This window comes from Felis catus, chromosome A3, assembly GCF_018350175.1.
Source record: "Felis catus isolate Fca126 chromosome A3, F.catus_Fca126_mat1.0, whole genome shotgun sequence".
Lineage (NCBI taxonomy): Eukaryota > Metazoa > Chordata > Mammalia > Carnivora > Felidae > Felis > Felis catus.
Genome location: NC_058370.1, coordinates 53,920,799 through 53,942,633, shown reverse-complemented (window position 1 = coordinate 53,942,633; position 21,835 = coordinate 53,920,799). Strand labels below are relative to the sequence as shown.

Genomic DNA, 21,835 nt, shown 5'->3' with positions numbered 1-21,835 from the left:
TGTATGGAATAGGCCAGTCTCATAGGAATCTAGCACCCCTGTCAGGTTTCCCCATAAATTCATCATAAAAGAGAAAATTATGAAAATTATACTTAAGATTATTTAAAAAAATTGTTTATTTATTCTTGAGAGAGAGAGAGAGAGAGGGCACGCAAGCAGGGAAGGTGCAGAGAGAGAGGATGACACAGAATCTGAAGCAGGTTCCAGCCTCTGAGCTATCAGCACAGGGCCCAACACGGGGCTCGAACTCACAAACCATGAGATTATGACCTGAGCTGAAGTTGGATGCTTAACCGACTGAGCCATCCAGGTGCCCCTATGCTTAAGATTATTTGGGAGCAAAAGTGAGTCTTCAAGTAAGACTTCCAGAAAATATTTGTAATTAAAAGGTGGTTTGGAGATCTGAACTTGATGTAGCAAAATAATAGTTTAAGAAGCATCCACCTCATTAGATAAAATCATATAATGCAAGAATGATACCGGAAAGGCCAATTTTTAGCTGATTTCTATTGTATTTATTTCATCGTAACACACATTCAGAATTCATTATTTACAGGGAAATGCAAAGGTATTTCTAATCAATATAACTCTGACATGTTTTACATAATCATAAATATGGATGCTAAGTGGCTTCTTATTTTGTGTTAAACACCTGAGTTTGGATGATGTATTGGAAAATTAGAATCCTCCCCCCTCAAAAACAATACAACATGGAAAAGAAAGTTATGACTTGTTTTTAAGCCTATTATTCTTGTGCATAGTTAAACTGCCTGAAATTATAGTGTCTGCATTTATGAATTCCAGAAATATTAGTAATAATACAATCAGTACTGGCTACTGCCTTTTAAAAAGTGGCAGGAGGTGTTGCTGGTTTCTACAATAAAAATACCGTCAGTTGCTCAATTCCGGATTAAAGTAGAGAGTCTTATCTCTGTGCTGCTGGTTGGGATGTGTGCTACCAGGCCTGTCTGCCTGCTGGTACTTAGGCTATGCGCCACGGATGGCGAAGCTGGTGCCTCCCGGCCTGGCTGGATGCCCTACTGCACGTAGATGACAAACCAATCCAGACATGCTTTATGACCCCAGGTGAATTCACTGACCTTGTATAAAAATATCGGTCTTTATGAGAACAAAATGGAAGCCGTGAGACTCCAAGTAAATTATTCCTTATCCTCAGTCAGGCTATGGTACAGTCAAAACGACTTCAAAGTACCAAATAACAAGATAAATCTCTAGTATCCAACTAGTGATGAAAGACAGAAATGCTACTCATATGTGCACAAATCACTCCCCAGTGGGCTCAGGGTAAGGAACCTAATAAAATAAAAAAGTTGCTCCAAAGAAACAAGTCTTTATGGATCATCAAAATTACCTTGATCCACGTTACTTTCTTTTAACTTAAAAAATGCATGTGCCATCCAAGAGGTGTAGGAATCCCTTTACTGCTTCTCTGGAGAAGGGGATGGTACATGTAATACATTTCCAGTGTATCTACTAGTGTGCCTCTTTCTGGGAACTGTAAGGACAAATATCGTCCGATTAGAAATTCAAAGAAAAAGCATTATGTCAACACTTACCAACAGTCACCTACATGACATGTCATACACAGCCTTTGCCTGGCACTAATACCCTTGGGAATTTATCTTAAGGAAATGGTTTACAAGAAAGAAAAGTTTATGTATGCACATACCGAATAAACTATAGTACTATTCATACAGAGATAGTAATGACTCATCAATAAATTGATGATATCAAATACTTTGAAACAACTTAAATACTCAACAGCTAAAGAAAGGCCTAAGTTATGATATTCCTATTTGATGGACTGATATGGCCTCTGTAATATCAAAGGGAACAAGTCTATTTTTTATGATGTTTTTATATTTGCCAATATGGTCTTATTTGACTAAGCATAAAGTTTTAGATGGAAACATCACAATAATAGTAAAGAGCAAATATTGGCTATTGTGCTAAGCATATGATGATTCAAACATTATGGTAGTACTGGTATCTTCAGTTTCCAGTTTAAAGAACTGAGGTTTGGAGGTTTAGAGTAACTTGCTCTCAAGATCACATATCTAGTTGACAGGTAGAACCAAAGTTTGATTCTGGTCTCTGCAAAACCCAAGGTCTTAACCACAGCACACACATATAGTGTGTTATGGGAGGAAGTGGGCATCCTTCTAGATGTGAGAGCAGCTCTATCAGAGGGGAGAGTCTATAAGGAGACAAGAATCAGAACTTCCAATTCATTTTTTCATGCCTTCACTCATTCAGCAAACATTTACCATGCACCTGTTGTGTGGTGCCATACATTGAGAGAAGCCTCTTCATTACAACCACGTTAAGAAACCCCAATCCTAGATGTGGTTGCCATTTGGAAGAGCACAGACTAAAACAATCAGATGGCAGTATGCGAGGTGGTGGTGGGGTTACTGGGTACTTTAAAAAATGTTTAAATATTTAGTTATGTTATTTTCCCCTTTGCAAAGGAGATTCTTCAAAAATGTTACAAGGAGCCCTCAACAAATACAAAAAGATCGAGATCCTATTGTGCATATTTTCAATGCCATGAAACTTAAAATCAGCCACAAGAAAACATTTGGAAAGGTAACAAATACTTGGAGACTAAAGAACATCCTACTAAAGAATGAATGGGCTAACCAAGAAGTTAAAGAGGAAATTAAAAAGTTCATGGACGCCAATGAAAGTGGTAACACCATAACCCAAAACCTCTGGGACATAGGAAAGGCAGTCATAAGAGGAAAGTAAATAGAAATCTAAGCCTTCCTAAAGAAGGAAGAAAGATCTCAGATACACAACCTAACCTTACACCTTAAAGAGCTGGAAAAAGAACAGCAAATAAAATTCCAAACCAGCAGAAGACAAGAAACAATAAAGATTAGAGCTGAAATTAATGTTATCGGAACCAAAACAAAAAACAAAAAAACAGTAGAATAGATCAATGAAACCAGAAGCTGTTTCTTCGAAAGAATTAACAAAATTGATAAACCACTAGCCAGATTGATCAAAAAGAAAAAAAAGGACCCAAATAAAGAAAATCAAGAATGAAAGAGGAGAGACCACAACCAACACAGCAGAAATAAAAACAATAATAAGAGAATATTATGAGCAATTATATGTCAATAAAATGGGCAATCTGGAAGAAATGGACTAATTCCTAGACACATATACACTACCAAAACTGAAACAAGAAGAAATAGAAGATTTGAACAGACCCATAACCAATAAAGATATCGAATAAGTAATCAAAAATCTCCCCAAAAACAAGAGTCCAGGGCCAGATGGCTTTCCAGAGGAATTGTACCAAACATTTAAGGAAGAGTTACCACCTATTCCCTTGAAGCTGTTCCAAAAAATAGAAATGGAAGGAAAACTTCCAAACCCTTTCTATGAAGCCAGCATTACCTTGATTCCAAAACTAGACAGAGACCCCACTAAAAAGGAGAACTATAGACCAATTTCCCTGATAAACATGGATGCAAAATCCTCAACAAGATATTAACCAACTGGCTCCAGCAATACATTAAAAAAATTATTCACCATGACCAAGTGAGATTTATACCTGGGATGCAGGGCTGCTTCAATACCCAGAAAATAATCAATGTGATTCATCACATCAATAAAGAAAGGACAAGAACCATATGATCCTCTCAATAGATGCAGAGAAAGCATTTAACAAAATACAGCATCCTTTCTTGATAAAAACCCTCAAGAAAGTCAGGATAAAAGAATCATACCTCAAGATCATAAAAGCCTTATACGAAAGACCCAACACTAATATCATCCTCAGTGGGGAAAAACTGAGAGCTTTCCCCCTAAGGTCAGGAATAAGGTAGGGATGTCCACTCTCGCCACTGTTATTCAACATAGTACTGGAAGTCTTAGCCTCTGCAATCAGACAAAGAAATAAAAGGCATCCAAATTGGCCAGGAGGAGGTCAAACTTTCACTCTTCGCAGATGACATGATACTCTATATGGAAAACCCAAAAGATTCCACCAAAAAACAGCTAGAACTGATTCATGAATTCAGCAGTCACAGGATGTAAAATCAATGCACAGAAATCAGTTGCATTCCTATACACCAACAATGAAGCAACAGAAAGAGAAATCAAGGAATCGATCCCATTTACAATTGCACCAAATCCATAAGATACCTAGGAATAAATCTAACTAAAGTGGTGAAAAATCTATACGCTGAAAACTATAGAAAGCTTATGAAAGAAATTGAAGAATACACAAAAAATGGAAAAAGATTCCATGCTCCTGGATAGGAAGAACAAATATTGTTAAAATATCGATACTACCCAAAGCAATCTACATATTCAATGCAACCCCTATCAAAATAACACCAGCATTCTTCACAGAGCTAGAACAAATAATCCTAAAATTTGTATGGAGCCAGAAAAGACCCCGAATAGCCAAAGCAATTTTGAAAAAGAAAACCAAAGCAGGAGGCATCACAATCCCGGACTTCAAGCTATACTACAAAGCTCTGATCATCAAGACTGATAATCAAGACAGTATGGTACTGGCACAAGAACAGACACTCAGATCAATGGAACAGAATAGCGAACCCAGAAATGGACCCACAAACTTATGGCCAACTAATCTTTGACAAAGCAGGAAAGAATACCCAATGGAATAAAGACAGTCTCTTCAGCAAGTGGTGCTGGGAAAACTGGACAGTGACATTCAGAAGAATGAACCTGGACCACTTTCTTACACCATACACAAAAATAAACTCAAAATGGATGAAAGACCTAAACATAAGACAGAAAGTCATCAAATTCTCGAGGAGAAAGCAGGCAAAAATCTCTTTCGTCTTGGCCGCAGCAGCTTCTTACTCAACACGTCTCCGGAGGCAAAGGAAACAAAAGCAAAAATGAACTACTGGGACCTCATCAAAATAAAAAGCTTCTGCACAGCAAAGGAAACAATCAGCAAAACTAAAAGGCAGCCGACAGAATGGGAGAAGATATTTGCAAATGACATATCAGATAAAGGGTTAGTATCCAAAACCTATAAAGAACTTATCAAACTCAACACTCAAAAAACAAATAATCCAGTGAAGAAATGGGCAAAAGACAAGAATAGACATTTCTCCAAAGAAGACATCCAGACGGCCAACTGACACATGAAAGAATGCCCAACAGCACTCATCATCAGGGAAATACAAATCAAAACCACAATGAGATACCACCTTACACCTGTCAGAATGGCTAACATTAACTACTCAGGCAACAACAGGTGTTGGCGAGGATGCGGAGAAAGAGGATCTCTTTTGCATTGTTGGTGGCAATGCAAGCTGGTGCAGCCACTCTGGAAAACAGTATGGAGGTTCCTCAAAAAACTAAAAATAGAACTACCCTATGACCCAGCAACTGCACTACTAGGCATTTATCCAAGGGATACAGGTGTGCTGTTTCGAAGGGACACATGCACCCCCATGTTTATAGCAGCACTATCAATAATAGCCAAAGTATGGAAAGAGCCCAAATGTCCATCGATAGATGAATGGATAAAGAAGATGTGGTATATATGTATATATGTATATATATGTGTGTGTGTGTGTATATATATATGTGTGTGTGTATATATACACACACACACACACACACACACACACAATGGAATATTACTTGGCAATGAAAAAGAACGAAATCTTGCCCTTTGCAACTATGTGGATGGAACTGGAGGGTATTATGCTAAGTGAAGTTAATCAGTCAGAAAAAGACAAATATCATATGACTTCACTCATATGAGGACTTTAAGAGACAAAACAGATAAACATAAGGGAAGGGAAGCAAAAATAATATAAAAACAGGGAAGGGGACAAAACATAAGAGACTCTTAAATATGGAGAACAAACAGAGGGTTACCGGAGGGGTTGTGGGAGGGCAGATGGGCTAAATGGGTAAGGGGCATTAAGGAACCTACTCCTGAAACCACTGTTGCACTATATGTTAACTAACTTGGATGTAAGTTAAAAAAAATAATTAAAAAAAAAGAAACGAAGAAGTTAAAAAAATAATGAAATAGACATTCTTATTCTTGAAAAATCTTATTTTTATTATTTATTATTTGAAGTTAATTTTTAGAAATATTCTCCTGACTTTTTCTGAATGTACTTATTTACTTTATTAATCCGACTAGCTATTCTAATAACAATTAAACCATGTTTTAATTATTGAAACTCAAAAAAAAATGTTACAAAGAAAAATCTTATAAAGCAATAGAATCAGTCTCTCCCTTAAGGTTTGGTCAAAGCTTTGGACCAGTATCTGTGTTGGGATAAATAATCTCTCAATCTCCTTCGACTTACATATGTTAATAATGAGCTCTCTTAAAAGTCAGGTTTTCATTAATTTTCACCTAATGACCTTGTTAACAAAAGTCAGAATATATTCGCACAGTTGTATTACAATATTTGAAAGAAAATATTTGAAAGCACCTGGATGGCTCAGTCGGTTGAGCGTCTGGCTTCGGCTCAGGTCATGACCTCATGGTTTGTGAGTTCGAGCCCCATGTCGGGCTCTGTGCTGACAGCTCAGAGCCTGGAGCCTGTTTCGGATTCTGTGTCTCCCTCTCTCTCTGCCCTTCCCCCGCTTGCACTCTGTCTCTCTCTCTCTCAAAAATAAATTAAAAAATTAAAACAATTTTAAAAATATTTTGAAAGACAATTATCACTAATCAACGTACAACTTTGAATTAGGTTTCATATTTAACTGCAGTGAATATTCATCTCTTTAGGAGTGATTCTTCAAAATATTTTGGTTGGTAGAGTAGTTTGGTAATAACATGGGTTCGATTGTTATAAAAAAAGGGAGAAAACATAGTTCAAAAATGTTAATTTAGAAATCTGAGAGGACCACCTTCAGTACACATTATAGATATTAAATCTTTAATAAGTATCTTAGTAATATTAAAGCTTGTAATGAAAGTATAGTTTAATTCACTTGATATTAGTATGCATTTACATTTTGTCAATATTATAAAAATTGTTCACATATGTTCTTTAAGTCAGTTTTATTACAAAGAAAGCAAACTGAAGTGATTAGCTTTGATAAGTCCTTTATGTATGTGAATTAGAAACTTCTGGAATGTTTTGGGGGCGCCTGGGTGGCTCAGTTGGTTAAGCGTCCAACCTCGGCTCAGGTAGTGATGTCATGTTTCATGGGTTCGAGCTCTGATTCAGGCCCTGTGCTGACAGTTCAGACCTGTGTCTCCTCTGCCCCTCCCCTGCTCGTGCTCCGTCTCTCAAAAATAAATAAATATTAAAAAAAATTTTTAAGAGAAACTTCTGGAATGTTTTTCCAGTGAAGAGGCTCTCAGAGTTTGTTTTCTTCAATGCTAGGTCAATGTGTTCCTTAAATCCTACAACTCCCTGCTCTTTCTTTATAATCAGAAAAGGCAGTTCCTATTACTGTAGACAGAACAAGAAGAATTTATTCAGATGCAAGTTAAATATTTGTGACTGAATCTGATGTTACTAGGACATCTTGCCCAAAAGGAAACTTCTCCGTAGGAGCTGATAATACACAGATCCCACAGAACCCAGGAAAAAGTACAGTGCCTATTTGGGTATTGTGATCAGAGTTGACATTGATGCAGCAACTATTTCCAACCCTGTCCTAAGGAACATTCAGAATGGTGCAGTGGACAGAAGTTACTTCTAGACCCTTCTTCCCTTCAACATGGTAGTTTTCCCTTTATCTGTAGGTTCAGTTACCCATGGTCACCTGCAGTCAGAAAGCAGATGATTCTCCTTCTGATAGGTCATCAGAAGGTCAGTGGTGGCCAAATGCCACATCCCAATGCCCATGTCATTCACCTTATGTCATCTCATCAAATGGGCATTTTATCACCTCACACCATCAGAAGAAGGGTAAGCACATTGCAATACCAGTTTGAGAGAAAGACTGTATTCACATAACTTTTATCATAATATATTGTTATAACCCAGAAGAACACACACATACCTACCACAGCTCCTATCTACCAGGCAAGCCCACATGATTTGTGTGCCATCAAGGAGACTGCTAGTGCAGGACTAGGGGTTGCTAATGAAGGTGCAAATGCTTCTGGAATGGGAGATGTTGGCTGAACTATCTGCCTGAATATTACTGAGGGCGGTTTCCTGAAATCAATGAGAGTTGGGACGTTGCTTATTGGTGCCCGAACTTATACCTGACTAATCAGTACATCCGAGAATCTGGGTCCCAAGATGATAAACCAACCAACCAAACGAACAAAAATCTACTTTTAAGACGGACGTTGACAGGTAGCTGTTATGTATATCATTTCACAAGTTTTAGGGCATGAAAGAAGTCCATCAGTAATGATAAGAGTAAATTTTTTAGCTATGTCTTCAAAGAAACAAAGGAATAATGTATTATTGGTAGCATCCTGTGTTCTCCTGCTGAGCTAAATGCTTATCACCTTGATGGCATGTCTATCAATACAGGACCCACAGACTTGATTTCTGAATTTCCTTCTAACTTCAGGATTCTAAAATGCCAGAAGGGTGGTTCTCAAAGTACAGAACAAGGACCACAGCAGAAGCGTCACTTAAAAACCTGTTAGAAATGCAAATTCTTGCCCCTTCCACCTTCCCAGAAACTCTAGGGGTGGGCCCACTTGTCTGTGTTTTAGAAAGGTATGGTAGCCAGCCTCCAGCATGGCCCCCAATGATCCCTACCTGGTATCCCCATCTTTGGGTAGTTCCATCCCACAACAATGGGACTGACTTGTGTAACAAATAGAATGTAGCCAAGGGGATAGATAGTTTATGACACCATAAAAAGTACTGAGACCTCCTTCTTGCTCTCTTCCTTGGATTGCCTGCTATAGGAAAGCTGGCTGCCATGTTGTAAGAGCATTCAAGTAGACCTATAGAGAGGTGTGGTAAGGAACTGAGGCCTCCAGTCAACAGCCATCTTGTGAGTGAACCATCTAGAAAACAGATCAGCCAAGCCAAGTCCAGACAGCTCAATGCAATCTCATGAAAGATACCAAGGTAAGCCAGCCAGCCAATCTGCTCCTACAATACTGACCACAGAAACTGTACAAGATAACAAATGCTTATTGTTCTGTCCAGTAGCTAAGTTTTGGGGGTAATTTGCCTCACATCATTAGATATCTAATACATAAGCCCTCTCTGGGTGATTCTGACACATGTTAAACTTGAGAACTTTTCAAGTTCTAAGCTAAAACATTCATTCTCCAAATAATTACTTCTTGTACCTCCTATGCGCTAGGCTAAGAGCAGGAACACAATGGGAAAAGCACACACTTCCCAGCCCTTGATGCATCCTGTTCTCTTCCTTCATTGCCCAGTTTGTAATTTTATTTTATTTAGGGAAGGCACACCTATGTAATGTCTGTCACTCGGTGCACCATGAGTTCTTTGCCTGGTTTCCTCACCACTGGGCTGAGCCTGGGCTCAGCATCATGCTTGGCACATAGAGGGGCTTAATTAATACCTACTTACTGGATGACTTTCCCCTTCCATTTTCTCCACCTTTCTCCTGTATGATGAATTCAGGCACCAGGAACAAGTCTCCTAATACCACCAATGACATGACATTTAAAGGGTTCAAGGTGTGTTCCCCTGGGAATCTAACTACCATTTATTTCCATAGAAAGACATGTCTTTTGTGTTCAAAACAGTCAACTTTTAGAGTCCCTCTATTTCACACGTGCAGATTCACAACACGTATAAGGAAAACGTATGCAGCGGGTTTAGAAACATCAGTAATTAAATGTGACACCATTTTCATTTCCAGAAGAGCACATCCATAAAGCAAAGGGCCTCATCTTGCTTCACCTGCAATGTCTTCCCCACAGGTGGAGCCCTGTGCTAATGAGGAAAGCAGGGCGTCAGAATACTGCTCTCCTCTGATAGAAAGCACCCTGCTGATCGCTGTACCTGGGCAGAGCCCAGCGCTGTGCACACAGAAACATCCTGATCTCACCGACCAGCTCTGCAATGGCTTCTTTTTGTCCAGTAATGAACATGAGAGGTTAGTGTCTGGACATGATGAGGTGGTGACACAAGAAGTCAATAGTTTTTTTTTTTTTTTTTCTACGTGACCTTAGAACACGTATTTGGAGGACACTTCTTAATAACAGAAAATGACTCATTGATTTTTAGAAATTCTTATGGCCGACAGATTGAGATGTGAGCGACATCATTCTGCTAATATTTAGGAACATCAGATAAGTTATAAAACAGACTGGCTCTCAGCATATTTCTGAGCAGGATCAAAGAGGAGGCAGACAGATTGCAAAATCAGCAGAGTATTCAGAGGGCGACTGGGGCTCTGCTGGGCACAGCCCACCCCGACTGCATCTCCCGTCCATCCTTAGTGAGAGCTCACTCTTAAATCCGGCCAGGGACGGCAGGCCATGTCTTCTGTGACATCTGTATCCCCAGTCACAGAGCACAGCCCGCCCACTGGGAACTTAAGGCTTCCTTATCTGCTTGCTCTTTTTTCATTCTTCTGTGATTAGCAAAACTTAACAGCACTGTCCTATGCAACTTTGTGTGATGATGGAGATGTTCTTCTGCACTGTCTGTCAAGACAGTGGCCGCCAGTGCACGTGGATACTAAGAACCTGAAATAAGGCAAGTGCAAGAGGAACTGAAGCTTTTCTCTCCTTTAATCCTAATTAATTTAAATTTGCATAGCCACATGTGGCTAATAGTTGTCACTCTGGGCAGGACAGTGGTAGAAAACAGGAACCATTGCCCATCGGCACACCAACTCATCTTTAGAAAGATTTTATGAGTCTCATTTCTCATATGAGCATATTTAAGGCTCACGGGGGTAAGTGACATGCCCATGATCAAAAAGCTGGTAAAGGGCAGAGAAGAATTTACACTTAACCTGCCAGACCCAGCCTCCACTCCTGCAATGACGTCAAACTGCATTCCTCCATATTCGTGTAAAAGCAGCCTCTAAGGCAAGTATCAGCCTCTGAAAACTCCAAATTCTCAGTAAATAGCTATGAAAGGAAGCTGGCCATGTGTGGCAGGATTCCTTCCAACAAAAACACATGGGAAAATATTTCTCTCCAGCTATGACTATCTATGTGAGTCTTTCAACTGCACATTGCTGTAAGTATATCTGACAGCCCCCACTGTGCTCTAAAACTTCTGCTCCAAGCAAGCAGAAGCCCCATGAATTCGTGAGAAGGCAACAATATGAAAATGATTTTATTAAACTTCCGCCACATCCCGTTACGCTGTCTAAGCATTATACTCTCCTACTTACCCTTTGCTGACAAACTGGATTATACTTTCTTTCCTAAAGCAACAGGATCTCACGAAACTGTGCAAAAGATAAAGACACTACGATTTCAAAAAAACTGATTTGGACACAGAGTGTTAAAGGTATGACTTTAAAAGCGGGTTAGCTATACTTAAGGCAGCTAATCTACAGAGTCATATCGTAAATTCTGTCTTGAACTCTAGGTAAAATAGTTCACATTATTGCAATGCCAGAAACTCACTCCAAAATCCACAGGCCTCCATTCAGATACTTATGTGTCCCGTATCCATAATGAAAACAGTGCTATCTCCATAAATCTCTCCTTTATTCAGAGGGACCCAGTTTGCAGCCCAAATTAAGACGCAGGGTGGCTAATTCCTTGAAATTAGGCGGGGAGAACATCACAGTTTTTTGTGGACACAACTAACATCCTTTGGTTCCACTACAGCTTTCATATTGCCAAGGGGATCGAGGATATTCCTTAATATTACCCTACTCGGGTAAAATCAAAGAGATAATGGGATGATTAGCTGAATCATGGGTAAAGAAGTAGAGTAAAACCACAAATTTTGGAGGATCAAAGCCTGGCTGAAAAAAAAATATATATATGTATATATATAATAAGCTAAGTGTGATGATTCTGTTATATGAAAAAAATCCATTTTTTAGATTAGAGCTAGTGGACTCTGGCAGCAAGAGCTGTACAAGGTCTTAGAATTAGTCTCATCAAAGCCTGCACTTGCTATCTTGCAGCACATGACACTATCCTACGGTCACAAATTCAGCTCCTCAATCTGGTATCACGTAAACAATGTGAATGGGTGAGTGGCTAGTGGATCACAGATGACCCAGGTGGGGTCTGTGTGTCTTCCCCCTTGAATCCAGTGGGGCCTTGACTACTCTGACCCGCAGAAGAGTGCAAGTGACATTGTGCAGGTCTCTAGGCCTCAACCTTAAGAAACAGGCAGCTTCTATTTCCTGCCTTTTGGCACACTTGCCAGGGGCCATGAGCTCCCATGTAAGAAGCCCGAGTACCCTGAGACCACCATGCAAGAGACCACGTGCAGGCACAAAGTCAATAGTCCTGGCTGAGCCCGCCCTCCCAGCCATCCCCGCCAAAGGGGCCAACCACAGGAGTGTAGCCATCCCATGAAGCAGGTGAATACCATGAAGTGATTCCCACTGAAGCCTGTGGAACAGAAGAAGAACCCAGCCAAGCCTGTCCTGACCCACAAAACCGACAGAAAATAAAACAGTTTTTGCTGTACATCTTGCAATTCTGGGGGCAGTTATCACGTACCAGTAGAAAACTGGAAAAAACAGAGTGTTTCTACTATCTTCAGCTTATCTATGCTTCCTCTAAAACCACCTTTTAATTGTTCTGATTAAATAATATAACTGTACATTTGCTAAATACTAAGCCTAACCCTAACCCTGAGTGCCTGCCTGATCATCCATTTTTATATATACCTACCAATGAAGCCAGAAGATGGTGGGTTGGGCTGAATCTTCTCCTTGGTGTTCTCCTGGATAATGTCCCAAAGCTGCCATATAAATTTAGGATGAAGAATGTAAAATGGCTGATTTGGGTTTCTCTGCCGGTGCTGAACATATGGAGTGAACAGGTTGTAATCTGGCTTCTTGTACCACTAAGAAACAAACAAACAAAAAAAAATCAACGCAATCAAGTACAGAGAGCCACACTGTGAAAAGGAAACAGGGCAGCACCGGGGTGGGGTTGGAGACTATTTAGAGGCTAAGGGCCCGGGAGAAGGAGGTGAAGTACAGGCACTGCCTCATGGATGAGGGAACCAGAATAAAAAGAGATAGGGTCCCAGTCCTGAGGGACAAGGATTTGTTCTTTAGTGAAATATGGGAGATGAGCTAGGGCAGGGGCCCCACACTTTTCTGTAAAGGGCCAGGTAGCAAACCCTTGAGGCTTTGTGGGCCAGACAGTCTCTGCTGCAACTAGTCGATGCTTCTATTGTACTGAGAAAGTCACAGAAGATACATCATGAATGAGCATGGCTGTGTTCCAGTAAAACTTTATTTACGAAATGGGGCCAGATTTGGTCCACGGCTACAGTGTGCTGACCCTGGGGCTTCAATCAGTGTATTTCAAAACATATTTTTCATATGTAATACACAGTGACAGAAAGCATATCAGTTATTGCCTAGGTCTGGGGCAGTGCTGGGCAGACTGATAGGTGGGGCACAAGGAACTCTTGGGAGTGCTGAAAATATTCCATTTCCTAACTGTGGTGGTGGATACATGACTATATAAATTTGCTAATACTCATCAACATGTATCCTTCCACTGACTGTACATGTTACTGTATGAAAAAATGTACAATAAGGTTGATTTACTTAAAATTTTTTTTTGATGTTTATTTTTGAAGGAGAGAGACAGAACGTGAGCAGGAGAGGGGCAGAGAGAGAGGTAGACACAGAATCCGAAGCAGGCTCCAGGCTCTGAGCTATCAGCACAGAGCCAGACACGGGACTCGAACTCACAATCTGTGAGATCATGACCTGAGTGAAGTTAGTCGCCCAACCAGCTGAGCCACCCAGGCGCCCCTAGGTTTACTTTTAAATGTCTTCAGAACATCTGAGGTGCCACCATGAAAAAATGGGATTTGGAGGTATGTGGCGGAGAGACTTAGTTCATAAGGCTCTGAGGGCCCTGTTATCCCTTCAAACAGACACCTTCGGGAAACAGTAGATACGCACTGAGATCCCAAGTAATATTCCATGGTTGAATGGGTTCTGTGGCTTTAACAATTTTGAGAAGGACCGGGGCCAATCATCTTTTGTAAACTTTGCCCCAAGCCAAGAGGCAGCAGAAGGGAAGCAAGAGGAGTGTGGGCCTCAGTTTCTTCACCCCTCCTCCTGATCCCCAGAGCGCAGGCCACCCAGAAAGCAGCCCGGTTGCCTGGGTTTCAGCACTGTTGCTGTCCCCTCCATCGGGTTGGACAGCTCTGTGCCCTGGGCTTGGATGCTTCCCAAGGAGGAAGAAACAAGGTCCAATAGCTAGAGCTCTCAGTCTGTCCACAGATAGTGAGAAAGCTGTCAGAACTTAAAACCAGAGAACTTCAGACCGGAAAGGAAGCTGAAGAGTTCCAACATGCATTTCGTGCCGGATTCTCGGTAGACGGTACCTGTGAAAATCAGCCAGAGAGCTTTCTCAGAAACTACACACTGGGGCTGTAAGTGATATGTCAGGAAATGGGGCTCTGACAGATACATTTGAAAAAATACTCTCCAGGTGATTCTGGTTTGCGCTCCTGGTTAAGAACCAGTTAGGATTAAAAGAGAGAGGGAGGCAAACCATAAAAGACTCAAATGCAGAGAACAAACTGAGGGTTGCCAGAGGGGTGATGGTGGGGGGAGGGGCTAAGTGGGTGAGGGGCATTAAGGAGGGCACTTGTTGGGTCTTCTACTCCTGAAATCTTTACTACACTATATGTTAACTAACTTGGATTTAAGTGCAATTTTTAAAATTTTTTAAAAAAAGAACCAGTTAGGAATCATGCTAGTTAAATGTCCAGCCTTGGTCTCAAGATGAACAGTGACACAACAGCCCCGGAAGGACCCATCTGACCTTGGGCCGCTGCTCTCTTGGGAAGTCCTCTTGGTAAAGCCAAGGCCTGTTCCCTCATTTCCATCATCTTAAGAAGGATGCATCCTCTTGGGTCATGACAGAACAAGTTGAAAGACGCTCAGTGGCACAGCAGACATTATCTTTCATGAGGCTAAAACTATCACACTTCTTTCCCAGCCCTCCTTAAAAGACAAGTGCATCGGCTTTTCATCCAAGTTCTCACCAGAAGTAACTAGCTGCTTGTTTAGATAGGCAATGATTTGCCAGAATGCCATGAATGTAACTTGCTTATATTTTGATGGCTAGCAGTAATCTTGTTTACACTATATCACATAAGGTAAGAAAGGTTTAGAGGAAAAAGCCAGAGTTGCACACTCAAGAAAAGTCTGTAACAGGTTCCACTTAAAGGGCAGTGAGCTGTTGATTCACAAAGTTTAGATTCTCTTATCAAGCACTTTGAATTTATTTCAGAAGGTCTCGTAACTACGAGGTGTTACGGTGATGTAACCCTATCACAATGGAAAACTCTGAGTTTACTTGGCTTACGGTGATGTAACCCTATCACAATGGAAAACTCTGAGTTTACTTGGCTCAACTTCCAGTGTAACTAGGAATTTCTGAACATTTAGGGCACTGTGATTTGTTTTTGTTTTTAAATCTTCCAGAGCAAAAGCCCTTTTTTCATTAGATAGGTCATGTTCACCAAGTACGCTACCGGAACTGGGTATCAAAATGGTATGAACGCCCATGTATTTCAGTAGTGCCCATGATTGGTTTCATTCTGTGAAAGCTTAATCCTTGACTTGCTCCCATTATTAATTAGTCAAAGGCACTGTCTGATCAGTAGGGTAAGGGCACCAAAGGGAACACTTACCAGGTTAAGATTTGCAGAGTAAGGAGCAGGGTCCCAGGCCACCAAAATGACGTTTTTATACAATGAACTGTCAATGAAGTGATGATTGGGGTTGGTCAGAATCTGCAAATACATACAGAAATCATTTCAAAGCGAGTGGCTCTTCAAAATTATATTTTTAAAAAGAGGAAAGTTTAAAAAAAATGAATCAGAGCAAGAAAAACAAAGTTACTCAGACTTTACTATTTTCCTCTGGGGGAGTGAGAGAGGCAGGCATTGCATGCTAATGAACCTGAAGAAATGTCTGGGGAAACTAGGGTTAAAAATAAAATGTAGGAGGGGTGCGTGGGTGGCTCTGTCAGTTACCCGTCTTGACCTCAGCTCAGGGCATGATCTCATGGTTCATGAGTTCCAGCCCCCAGTCGGGCTCTGTGTTCACAGCCCAAAGCCTGGAGTCTCCCTGGGATTCTGTGCCTCCCTCTGTCTCTCTGCCCCTCCCCCATTCTTGTTCTCTCTCTCTCTCTCTCTCTCTCTCTCTCTCTCTCTCTCAAATATAAATAAACATTAAAAAAATTTAAAAAACAAAATGAAATAAAATTCACGAGTTCTTACATTTTCATCAGCATTATACCCATAGCCGGTGGTATCGAATCAGCTCCTGAAAGATGCGATGCCTTAGCTAATTTGGCACCCCCGACCTCCTCTCTAATTGCCTTCACAGACAACTGGAGAAGGAGGCACAGATATGAATGACCCACATTATTAAGGTGCCTTCAGAGTGCCAGCCTCAGGACAAATGGAACAGGGACAGCCAGCAGACTGGTGACAGCCCACATGCGACTTCCTCCCTCTGTGGTCCTAGAGGAGTCCTTTGATCTCACCTGCCAATCATCTTTTTTAAACTACAGCTTTGGAGGAGAAAAAAAAATTTGGTTTTCCTCAGTGTTGAGGTGCAACTTTTCACAGTTTTTAAGATGCACTCTCTTTCTTCATACAGATTTCTCAAGTCAGGACATATTTTACAGGTGGCATGTATTTTAATTTGTGGGGATGATTAGCTAAAAAGCTGGAAGTGTTAATAAATGAATGGCGACTCTTACAATCCATGCTGTCTATGAAGCAAGGAAACATGGCGATTGTTTCTTCCCTTGCTGCAGGCTGCCTGGCGCAGGGTCCCAGGCAGAAAGCTAATCTTTTCTTCTGCAAGCAACTTGTCATAAATCATCCATCACCTCATGTTCTTTCTATATAGTTTGAAACTCTAGAAACTGCCATGGTTTTGAGAATAATTTTGCTTTGAATTTGGAAAACATTTGTATGAAGAACACCAAAAAGAGAAATACTTCCATTTTCAACAATTTCATTTTTAAAATTTTCAGATAATGGACTAAAGTTTCCAAGCCATCCTACTGACCCTTGGATTTTGTAGCCTTTGCTTTTTCTCCCCTTCATCCCTTGCCTTTCACACCACCATGATTTTTTTCGAAATTTAACTGTCCTTTGCTCCATCTGTAATATACAACACACTAAGACTATGATTATATATATATGCACATACATATACATATATGGATATCCATACATGTTTCTATATCTTCTCTGATTTTTCCTTTTAATCTTATTTACTCATTTCTTCCTAGTCATGTCACACATAAATGCCTATTTATCTGCATTTTTTCTCATCAATTCTTTTATGATTACAAGAACCTACAAATAAGCAAGACCATGGCCATGTACAACTGGGTAATTTCTCTTCATTCACCCAGTTAAACTATTTACCTATAAAATGTACATGCATGAAAACACTCCATCCATCTTACCTGGGAATTAATGATGCGCACGGTGGTTTTATTTCCAACATCTTTCTCATAGCCACGTGTAGGTGCCGAGTTAAATCTCAAAACTGCATCATGAGAATCTAAGAACACATGAGTGACAAAGTTACTTAATTTTTTGCTGTAGAATCAACATAATTTAGAAAAAGTTTTAAAGCAAATTTTTTAATACCTGAAACTAACTGGAAACAACCAGTATAGTTAAGATACCCATACATGTCATTTTCAGTGTCTGTAGCGTTTATTTCGAATGAGGTCTTCGCTAGGGGACAAATCAACATGGGAACATATGAATCCATTACATGTGGTCCAATGTCATCTCAGATATATGTAGGTACTTGTTATGTGTCCATATTCTTTAAAGGGGGCATGCTTTATGCGGGCATTCTCAGAGATTCCAGGGTATTTCGAAGATGGAATCTATGGGAGCACAGAAAGGCTGCAGACAGAGGCTGCTTGTTTGTGGCCTCTTATTGCTTTAGAGCACGAAGGCTGCTCATGGTGTCGCTAAAGAGGCCCCTTGTGCCAGGACAAGGACATCTCCCACACAGTGAGAGCCACAGCCTTCAGTGCAACTTTTATACCTTGGGGTACTGGTTTGTGCTTAAAAAGAACACCAGCCCTATAGAACACTGTACGTTAACTATACTGGAATTGAAATTTAAAAGTTGAAAAAGAAAGAAAGAAAGAAAGAAAAAGAAAGAAAGAAAGAAAGAAAGAAAGAAAGAAAGAAAGAAAGAGAAAGAAAGAAATCAGTAAACCAGCTGATTTCTGTGCTTTACAAATTGCTGCTGATTCCCAGAAGGCCCATGTGAGAGCAATCGAGAGCATTCTGCATTTCCAGCAATGGTATGACCAACTGCCACAGGCCTGGAGGACGGGAGACACCACCAGTGGTACTGGCTGCCGAGGCTCTTGACACTCTTTAAGGGCACACCTTGGTTCACCGAGCCTCGACTACAACATAAATCTGTGTCTCTCTTCGTTCAACTTGACAGACTTCCTCAAGTTCTCAGGGGTCCCGGGTGAAAACACACCTCCCACATCCTGGAGGATGACGAGGACACGAAGAGCTAGAGGTAGGCTAGATGGGAATGGGGACACGTTCCCTTTCCACAAAGCAGTCTAGATGCATGCATATGTCTTGAAATCTCCCAAGCCAGCTACTGTGTTGCCCAGAAACCAGAGTTAATCAGCAATAAGGGAATCGCTACGGGCTATCTTTAGCTTCAAAAATTCTATGCACATTTCAAGCTTACCTTGGAGCAATGACAATGCCTCTGTCTGCGTGAGAGAGAGGTAAGGTTATGTATTTCTGATTCACCAAAGAGCCTGTAGACGTGCCCTATGTTTACCGTGACCATACCCCACACAAGTCCTTAAAGCAGGCCACCTCCTTGAGTGTGCTGCTCCCTCCTGAGCGGTCTTCCTAGGAGAGACTTTCCTACTCCCTAAGTATCAGAGACTGGGCACACATGCCACCATTGAAACAACGTTACCTTAGGGGGGGGCCTGGGTGTCTCAGTCAGTTAAGCATCTGACTTCAGCTTAGGTCATGATCTCACGTGGATTTGAACCCTGTGGATTTGAACCCTGTGTCCGGCTCTGTGCTGACAGCTCAGAGCCTGGAGCCTGCTTCAGATTCTGTGTCTCCCTCTCTCTCTGCCCCTCCCCTGCTCGCACTGTCTCTCTCTCAAAAATAAACAAACATTAAAAAGGAAAACAAACAAAACACAGTTATCTTAGGTGCCTTTCTTGACGGGCCCTGAACTCAGAAGAATTTGTATTCCAGTTTTGAGCACCAAAATTAAACAGAACACAAAGAAGGAATAACGGGTACTTGACTACGTAATTGAAAAAATTCTAAAGGGGAGCCTTGGGTGGCTCAGGGGGTTAAGCGTCTGACTTCAACTCAGCTCATGATCTCGAGGTTTGTGAGTTCGAGCCACATGCCAGGCTCTCTGCTGTTATCACAGAGCCCACTTCAGATCCTCTGTTCCCCTCTTTCTCTGCCTCTCCCCAGCTCGTTCTCTCTTTCTCTCTCAAAAATAAACAAATAAGCATTAAAAAAATTCTACAGTGTTCTTTTAGGGGAAATGGTGCAGGGGGGAGCAAGCTGTGACCACCTGTTTTAGTAAATAAAGCTGGACCACAACACAGACATAGTCATTTGTTTATCTATTGTCTGTAATGGCAGAGGTGAGTTGTGACAGTGACCCCCATGGCTCACAAAAACTAAAATATTTACTACTTGGTTCTTAAAGAAATAAATAAAGAGGTTTGCCAATGTTTACATTCTAGGTGATCCATGCTTTGAATAAATGATGCCTAACAACCTGAACACTTTCTATTTTCTTTACAATATAGGCACTTGTTCATACATTTTTTTTTGTAATGAGCTGTTTGGTTATTTATTTTTATTGGATAGTATTTTCTCATACAAATTCAAATGCTATTGGAGTCAGAAAAATTTGATTACCCAAAGCAGTGGTTCTCACGTTTTGGTCTTAGAATCCTCTTACACTCTTGAAAATTATTGACAACCCAAAGTTCTTTTGTTTATTTGGATTATATCTGTCAATATATGCCTACTTCGGAAGCAAAATAGAAAACTTAAAGATGTTTTGGGGCGCCTGGGTGGTTCAGTCGGTTAAACGTCCAACTTTGGCTCAGGTCACGATCTCACGGTCCGTGAGTTCGAGCCCCGCGTCGGGCTCTGGGCTGACGGCTCAGAGCCTGGAGCCTGTTTCAGATTCTGTGTCTCCCTCTCTCTCTGACCCTCCCCCGTTCATTCTCTGTCTCTCTCTGTCTCAAAAATAAATAAACGTTAAAAAAAATTAAAAAAAAAGAAAACTTAAAGATGTTTATTAATTAACTGATTATTACTTTCTTAAAGTAGGCTTCATGCCCAGAGTGGAGCCCAAGGTGGGCCTTGAACTGACCACCCTGAGACCAACACGTGAGCTGAGATCCAGAGTCAGATGCTTAACCGACCAAGCCACGCAGGCACCCTTACTTACTAATTTATTTTAAAATAAAATATTTTTATGAAAAATAACCATATTTTCAAAAAATAGAGGACTTGCACTGGTTTAAATGTCTGCAAATCTCTTTAAAGCCTGGCTTTTTAGAAGACAGTTGGTTTCTCTTAACTGCTTCTGCATTCTGTTGAAACATATTGCTTTAGTTGAAGTATATGAACCCTCCGATATATCTTTGAAAATGTAAGGAGTACTTAAAGTCTTTCCACATTACTGAGAATATTCTTCTTTGATACTTCATCAAAACTTGACAGGTGCTAGTTTCTTAAAAAAGCTTTCCTAATGTGGAAATGTGAAACCGTATCAATGAACTTGCCATGCTCCGTTACATTAAAATCCATTCAAATAGTTCATCTTGCTCTTAAAATGGATGATTCACCCACGCATGATTTTGCAGCATTGTGCAACGGTCATTTAGAACTACCAGTTTAATAAGTTATGCAGATCTTCCAAATATTGATGCACTTCATTATAAGGTATCCCCCCAAGTCACAGCAGTTAATATTACCATGCATCTCATCAGTTTTTAAGGCTGGGACACTTCTAAGTTTGAAAGAGTGCCTCATGGGGTTAATGAGGTTGAAACTAGCAGAAAGTTTAAAGCTTGTTTTTCTGAGAACTGTTCCCCCCTAATCAGCTGCTGTGTCTTTTCAGACCCCACTAACAGACTCACTTAGCTATTTCTGCAGAAGCCTGGACTCAAGGTCAACTGATATGGTTCCAGCCTAGGAACAAGCAAGGCCCGGCATTCCTTACTCGAGATTACAAGCCCAAGACCCCCTCCAGTTTATACTGGCTCTCAGAGCAAGCCCATAACCCCTCTCCTCATCTGGAGATAACCTCCTGACATCAGGGGCTGAATTCTGCCTCCTTCTGCAGTTAAGTCTCCACCTCAAGGGAACATGGGGTATATGTTACAATAAATGTTTGCTCAATGAACATGCTATCTTTCCTTATGAGTAGTTGTTAAGTTTCCTTGCGCTTTGCATCAATATGTATGCATTCTCAACCCCTATGATTGTAAAAAACTCATTCCCTCCTCCTTGGAGGAAGCAGATTTGAGGCTTATCCTCCCTTCTTCAGGTTTGGCTGCATAAATGAACCCTTTCCTTGCTGCATACCTGACGTCTCGGTGATTGGCTTTGCTGCTGCACATAGGGCAGACGAACTTGGGTTCAGTTACAAGTTCCTGGTTGAAAGCTTGAAT

At 40.8% G+C, this 21,835-nt stretch overlaps 1 protein-coding gene and 1 long non-coding RNA gene across 5 annotated transcripts in view; one reads left to right on the top strand and one right to left on the bottom strand.

Moving 5' to 3' along the window:
* ST6GAL2 (ST6 beta-galactoside alpha-2,6-sialyltransferase 2) overlaps positions 1 to 21,835 on the bottom strand; it is an 86,127-nt gene that overhangs the window by 15,251 nt on the left and 49,041 nt on the right. For all 4 annotated transcript variants that reach the window (XM_023251538.2, XM_023251539.2, XM_023251537.2 and 1 more), the window contains exons 3-5: positions 17,573 to 17,670; positions 15,774 to 15,875; positions 12,773 to 12,947 (exon numbers count right to left, since the gene is read on the bottom strand). In XM_023251538.2, coding sequence (XP_023107306.1) covers positions 12,773 to 12,947; positions 15,774 to 15,875; positions 17,573 to 17,670 — 375 coding nt within the window. The remainder of the gene's footprint in view (positions 1 to 12,772; positions 12,948 to 15,773; positions 15,876 to 17,572; positions 17,671 to 21,835) is intronic.
* LOC109498110 lies at positions 8,802 to 21,567 on the top strand. Its single transcript, XR_006595449.1, has 4 exons — positions 8,802 to 9,041; positions 9,872 to 10,047; positions 10,538 to 11,420; positions 21,283 to 21,567. It is a non-coding gene; the product is annotated as an uncharacterized LOC109498110 (long non-coding RNA).